General features: G+C 43.5%; 1 protein-coding gene across 1 annotated transcript; it reads right to left on the bottom strand.

Moving 5' to 3' along the window:
* Positions 1 to 414: 414 nt before the first annotated feature.
* LOC147696916 (claudin-8-like) lies at positions 415 to 2332 on the bottom strand. The gene has a single exon (XM_086934006.1). It carries the CDS (start codon positions 2148 to 2150, stop codon positions 1470 to 1472), a length of 681 nt encoding a protein of 226 aa, XP_086790132.1. The 5' UTR covers positions 2151 to 2332; the 3' UTR covers positions 415 to 1469.
* Positions 2333 to 7423: the final 5091 nt, after the last annotated feature.

The raw sequence follows: 7423 nt of genomic DNA, 5'->3' as shown, positions 1-7423 counted from the left end.
CCATGGACCTGGCAGGGTAAACACAGTGCAGTGATGCAACACGAACGATGATACATTTGTGCCCAGGGGTATTCGAGGTGGACTCCTATACATTCTCATGCCATGATATATGCATTTGAAATCCTCTCCGAGCTGACATTTGGACAATGCTATCTATTAATTACCTCCACTTCAGAAACAAACATTCTTTCTTGTTTTGCAAGGCCTGCTGATGCTAATGGATATTGACATACAGAGTACAACTGATTAACGACACGACTGAAATAGTTTTTTTTTTAAGTGAAGTTGTGTATTGTTTTGTACAGCACTCCAGAGCACTCTGTGTATGGTTTTGCTAATGAGCAAGAATAAAGTAACGTGAAATAAAGAAAAATATGCGAACCGAAAGTTAATCAATTGTGCAGCACTCAGTGGTAAGATTATTCGATATTTTATTACAAGTTAGACTTTTCAACACCTAAACATTCTATTTTACCCAAAAGCCCTTTTGGGACTTAATTAGGGTTAATGTAATATGAGCATTAGTTGTTCTTGCACTAAATAGCTGGACAAGTCTTGACAAAGAAAAACAGGTCATAAAGCACACACTGTAAACAAAGTAACCTCTACATATCCAATAAAGGATAACAGGACAGAAAGCACACACTGTACATGAACTAACCTCTACATACCCAATAAAGAAAAAACAGGCTAGAAAGCACATGCTGTAACCAAACCAAGCTCTACATATCTATTGCCTTGCCAGGGTAGAAGCTGGTGTCTCGCATGGCACAAATGCACTTATAGAAAGATCAATCCCACCATTATGAAGACTGAAGACAACTGCAGCAGCAGCAGCAAGACACACCTGAACACCAGGCACCGGCCATTTTTTCTTCATTTTAGCTGCACCCGGAGAATGATTAATAGAGTGAGTTTGACGGGTCCACGTATAAAAAACAGAGAGTCTGCTTCTACCACTCTGTACTAAGTGTTCCACTGGCGCACAACAGTTTACTCAACCACCTCTCTGGCAGGCCAAAACATTCATTAAACACAACAGAACACCCATTTTAAGTGTACCTGCGTAAGTCCTCGCTCTGCCAGTCTAGAGAATATCATTGCCAACAAACTGTTGCCATCGCCTTATTATCCGTCCTTTGCCATGTGGCACTGTGAGAACCGGCTCCTCTACATCACATTGGCACACACATCAAGCACACCTAAAAGGTGAGTCCTGAACACAGGTCGCTGACTTCTTCTTCATCACCACGATGAAAATGAAAGTTAACTTTTCGTAGTTCAAACAGGCTGCCCTTTCACATGTGGTTATGGTCTGTTTAGTCATGTGTTCTCCTATCAAAGCTGTGCATTGTTCTTCAGTGTTTGCTTCCCACAAGCACCAATCAAAACTTTGTAGGCATTTTCGTACATTAGGTAGTACATTCCTTCAGAAAAAGTTTACGATTCTCAAAAGTACAAAAGGCCACCTACACATACTGAGTTTTTGAAAAGCGACTTGAAGTCTTTCTTTCTATGCCCGTCTGCTGGTTGGACACGTATGATGTCACCGGTGGAGGTGCTTTGTACTGATATCCTTTGTCTTTGGTCGAGCAAAGGAAACACAACATGACTCCTGCGACGATAAGGAAGAGCGAGGTTGCCCAACCCATGAAGAGCGCATCTCCCAGTTCCCGTTTTTGGGATGCGTTGACAAGTGGGTTGTAGAACTCTCGGATTATTTGATGGCCCGTCCACGATACTGGGATGAGAACCAGAATTCCAGAGATGATGAATGTGATGCCAGATGCCAACAGGATTAGACCCTTGGCTCTTTCATTATCCTCACTGAAACGAGTGCACTTCACGCCAATGAATCCGATAGCCAAGGCTATGCCCGAGCAGGCCACCGCCAAACACATCAATGCCCTTCCAGCTTGCAGGTCCGATGGAAGCGCCAGCAAGGAGTCGTAGATTTTGCACTGCATTCGTATGTTGATCTGGCGGACACAGCTCATCCACAGCCCTTCCCATTGTGCTTCAAATACTATAATGTTGTTTTCAATGAAGGCGGTTACTCTCCACTGTGGCATTCCAGTAACCGTGCATGTCCCCAGAAGGCCAATTGCTCCGAGTACCAGTGCTACAATTTGCAAGGCAGGAGATGCCATTCTGGGATTGGGAAATTAAACAGAAAAAGTATTATTGCCAAGAAGTCTTTACATCCTTTAGCTGAGGGGTGAAGCAGCCAACCAAAATCTCTGAAGTGGTGTCAACTGGCAAGCCCCTTAGCAAAGAAGGGATGTCAAGACGCAGTAAGGCTTCCTTCTGAGTTCAGCTGAGGCACAACAGCAGTCTGGTTAGAAACTCATTTGCTTGCTTCTTTATAAAATTCAAAAACTGCAACCAACCAGAGAAGGGAAAGCCACTGAGCCAGTCTAGCAACTTTCTCTCACCCAATAGACGGACCAGGCACGCAGGGGTGTGTCGAAACTCTCAGAGCCCAGTTACCGTGTAACTGAAAGGCATGCTTGGGTCCCTGCCAATACAAGAGGCGAAACTTTGTTTCCAGGAGCGATCCACTGCTCGCAGCCGGTGATCACTCGGAGAAAGTGAGTGGCTTCTTCGAGTTAGCATCTGATAACTTTTTGAAGCACAAACACCTGCTTCCAGGGCGGTAGCAGAAAAACCCAGAGCCCGGCGTGGTATTTTGGCTGAAAAATCTGTCTCAAAAGGCTGAACTCGAGCAGACTATGAATAGCTCTTTACTCCACAGTGTGCTCGAATTCCAGTAAATCTGAAGCATTTTACGATGCAAGCCGAATATAATATTTATTTTCTTAAATCATTATTTCATGCAAATATTTCAAAATCGATTTCATATAATGTGCTCCCCATTTGTAATTGCTGCTTCAATTTTCATTTAAGATAGTGTCTTAAGTTGTATTGTTAATTGTGCATAGTTTCTTCAGAAAGTTTGTGTTTCATTGTCTTGATTTACTCACTGTTGTAATTGCTCTTCCACTCTCTCATAATTAGGCCAACACAGGCACAACCCTCAGCTTTATTTTTGCTACTCTAGAAAAGAACGCTGCATCTAACAATAAAACTTCTCTGCCCACCACACACATAGTACAAGCCTTGTTTGTGGCTTTGATTCATCAATTCGCTCAATTGTCAGTGGGCTCAGCAGCAACATCAGACACCTTGGGCCTCTGAGGACCTCACTGGGTTGGACTTCCTTGTACCTTCCACCTTTGACCAGTATCAGCCCCTTAATTGCTTTTGATCCCCTTTTGATAATGATTAACAATGAAAACTAGGGAAAATGAACATGGCTTTCTGTGCCTTGCTTACTTTAGGACAGTGCTGCTACCTTCATGACCCCCTAAGACCAGTAATATCAAAGGCAGTGACAAGTATACCAAAAGATAGGCCAGCAGTCACAGCTGCTCCCTCTGCCTACCACTAATGGAAGTGCATGCAATCACATGAATAAATTACCCACAAAACAGACTCTCAGAGACCCTGCTAGTTAGAAAGACTCTGCTCAAGAAAGTGTACCCTTGGCACTTAGGTTCTCGAGTTCCAATTTCACTTTAAGAAAAGCTGGGAACAACTGACAAAAATGGACTTAGACGCCATTGTATCATTTGACCAAAAAGAAAGCACCCAGAGAGAACAAAGCATTTGCAAGTCTTTAACTAATAGCTCTGGAAAATAAGAAAATATAGGTAGACTGTCGATTAATGTATAATATTTGTACCGAACATCACATGTCGTTATGGGTTTGAGCTTTCATGTATGCATAATTTCAACTTCTGACCAATGTTATTCCAAGCTGAGGGGTATCAACACTGCAGTTGCATTCATGAATAGCTGACAATTTCTGAAATCTTTCTAAAGACTTAAGGCTGCCACCTCTCGCAAGGTGCCAATCTTCTGAACACCCACATTAAAACTACTTGACCATCTCCCACACAAATTAAATAAATAGATCAATCTTGGCCTGGTTCAATATGTTTTAACCCCTCCTGTGCTCATGACGAGGTCAGCTCATCATGAGCCACGGCGCTCCGGTGCTCATGACGAGCTGAGCTCGTAATGACCGCTCTCGTTAAATGGAACTCTCGCATGCTGGACTGATTCCCCTGCTGTGCTGAGCGTTCCATTGGAGCGGGCGTGGTCATGACGAGCTCAGCTCGTCATGAGCACCGGAGCGCCGTGGCTCATGACGAGCTGACCTCGTCATGAGCACCCCTCTCCCCTTTCGAATGGTACCTCTCTGCCCAGTGGATCCCTGCTTGGGGATGACCTTAGGAGAACGATTTCCAAGCAGGGTTCCACCCACTAGACACCAGGGAATTTAGGGGACTCGGCCCTTGTTCAAGGGCTTGTGCTAACCCCAACTCCTTACAAAACCAGACTTTCTGCCCCCCCCTTCATGGGCAGAAAGCTCACTAGACAACAGTGCTTATTTTTTTAAAAATAAATACAGGATTGGGGGCTCCCCGTCATGAGCATGACCATGACCCCACCCCATTAAAAAATCTTAACAGTATTTCTGCCCCCTCCCCCTGGGAGGAAAGCCTCTAGATACCAGGGACTTTTTTTTAACATAGGGGTGGGTCAGCCCCCCATTTGCATGGCCATGCCCCTATCCCAATAAGAAGGCAGACAGTCTTTCTGCCACCCTCCCACCCACTACCCCCAATCTGCCCCCCCTAGTGGCAGAAAGCCCACTAGACACAACGGATTATTATTAAAAAATGCCCATGCCCCCATCGAACAAACAAAAATTCTGACAGTCTTTCTACACCCCTGGTGGACGAATGGGGGGATTGTCTCCAAACCCTCCTCCCAGGGGGGCAGAATGCCCACTAGACACAAGGGACATTAAAAAGAAAACATATTGGGGTGGAGGCTGCCCACCATGAGCATGGGCATGAACGCACCCAATAACAAGGCAGACAGTATTACTACCGCCCAGGGGTGGATGGGGTGATTAGTCCCAAACTGCCCACACCAGGGATTTTTATAAAACAACACATTGGTGGGGCTGCCCATTATGGCCATGCCTCACCACCACCCTCAAACAAAATATGTTGACAGTCTTTATGCCGCCCGGGTGGCATATGGGGGTCATTGCCCCCAATCTACCCTTTCTTGAAGAGGCAGAAGGACTGCTAGACACTAGGAACATTCAAAACAATGATTGGCAAATACAGTAGATCTTGCCTTTGGGACCTTATAAGTGTTTAGCCATGCAGCACATTATCCTGGGTGCTGTGCCAGCAGGCTACACACTGGGTCATTCAGTCTGATTCAGGAATACATGCTAGCCTCAGTAAACATTTATTAACACCTCCCAAGGCTTTTTATTGCGTCACCATACTCACCACCAATCCAACGCACTCATGAGATCTCACATGCATCATCAGTGCACTGCATTCAGAGGTGTCCCAGGTTCAACTGAGAAAAGGCATGTAAAGGGAGACGACGGGCAGGGACGAACATGAATCGGTGTGGTATATAATTGACCAATTCTTTAGTACACCTACACTCATATCGCGGGTATTTATGCTGCATTCATCCTTTTCTAACATGGCCGATACATTATCTACTTGTTGTATAGTCCGTTGTTGCTCACCGCGACACTTAGCAACCGCGCAATTTAAAATCCCGCGAGTCTTTCTCTTTAACTTACACCACATCGATCGAGAGGCACACCCAAGGAGGATCTTTTCGAACGCGTTCTGGAAACTATCGGTAAGCACACTTGATCTTCGCATTTGGTAACACTTTGTTCCAGCACTTTTATAGACCCGGTTTTGAATATGGGCCTCTCATTGTTTTACAGATACGTTGTTCTCTTGATTTTGAAGAGCAGGTAATGTCACGTTTATTTTCACTACACTTAATCTCAATATTCCCCATCATTTTAACACCACAGAGTTCCTCATGGAAAATATTCTTTATCCATTACAGAGTAGTTACATGGTTCAGCTCCATATATTCAGACAGTGAGGTCCATTTAGGCGGTTGCAACACACATGTGAGTGAGTTTTACTTACTATATGAGAAATTTATTTATTTAGTACTATTGTTTGCACTGCTAGTATTTATACACATTAAGGGATCAGTATGCATCATTTTTGTAGTTTCTTTAAACCAAATCAACATAGATAGCATGATTGTTTTTGAAAAGTTATGGGATTGTCTGCATTGTTTGTTTAAGTGTACTCAGAGACAGGAATTGATTGTCACAAAGGAGTGTGGAACTCAACACTGAGTAGTGGCTAAGTCAAGAATAGTGAGCAGAAAGTAATGTGTATATCATTTCTTCCACAGAGGCCCCCGAAGAAGGGACGCGGGTCCCGATATGCATCGGGCCAACCAATTCAGCAATCGTCGAATATTTGTTATGAATGTATTATGATGATAAAGGAGTTTTTTTGATTATGAGTTTTGTATATTGAAATACACTGTGATAATTCAGCATAAAGAATGTATTGATATACAGTTTTGAATGATTCATATGAAATAAGGCCTCAGAATAAATATGAGAATTAAGCATAAAGATTGAATTAGAAGAATCATTGCAAAGGGGGAAATAATATCAATATTGGCTGTGTGCTTGGTATGGTTGTGATATTGTTACCACTAACCAATCCCCAACAGATATAATTGACCAACGCCTTGGGTGGATGGGGATTAACATGATGACTTACATTCGAACAGTCTCTCCAAAATGAGAATGAAAAAGAAAACATACAGAGGCACCAAAAAAATAAAAACAAGGGACTGTGTGTTGGGGTTGATTGTCGTCTGCAGTGCTGTGTGTGCTGGTTAATTTGCACACAGTTTGTGACACCATCTGGAGAGTATTTTTAACGTCGCTTTTCTTCTTCAAACCAGTTTTTTTAAGATAACACTGTTTTAGGGTATGCAACGTTTACAACAAAGTTTTTACAACGCACTACCATTACAACGCAGGCATTACCACGCATACCATTACAACGCATTGCGCTGGGGCGCGCTCTAGGATAGGGAATACGTTTAATTTTCTATCCAACACCTTCCCTAGTGTCCACGGGGACTGGAGTTGGAATAGAAAATTATACTTACCACTATCCAGCACCTCTAAGCGCTATGCGTTGTAACGGTATTCGTTGTAAATACCGCGTTGTAAAGGTAAAAGTATGCGTTGTAACGTCATGCATCCCTGTTTTAGACATCGAACTTTGCTTGCTAGTTGCGTGCTACCTTTTGAGACTCTGAAGCAATGCACCAGAGCGAGAAAACCCCACTGCAGCATTTACACTCCCTATCCAACTGCAAAACAAGATGAAAACATTAACAGAAAGTGACACAAACCAGCTTTTGAGCATGTAGGGAAAGCGAACAACTTCTCAGCCGAGCAGTGGCAATCACAAGTACCAAT

The sequence above is a fragment of the Lissotriton vulgaris genome, chromosome 8 (assembly GCF_964263255.1).
Source record: "Lissotriton vulgaris chromosome 8, aLisVul1.2, whole genome shotgun sequence".
Classification (NCBI taxonomy): domain Eukaryota; kingdom Metazoa; phylum Chordata; class Amphibia; order Caudata; family Salamandridae; genus Lissotriton; species Lissotriton vulgaris.
Note: the sequence above shows the minus strand (reverse complement) of the source record. Positions and strands in the feature narration are given on the sequence as shown.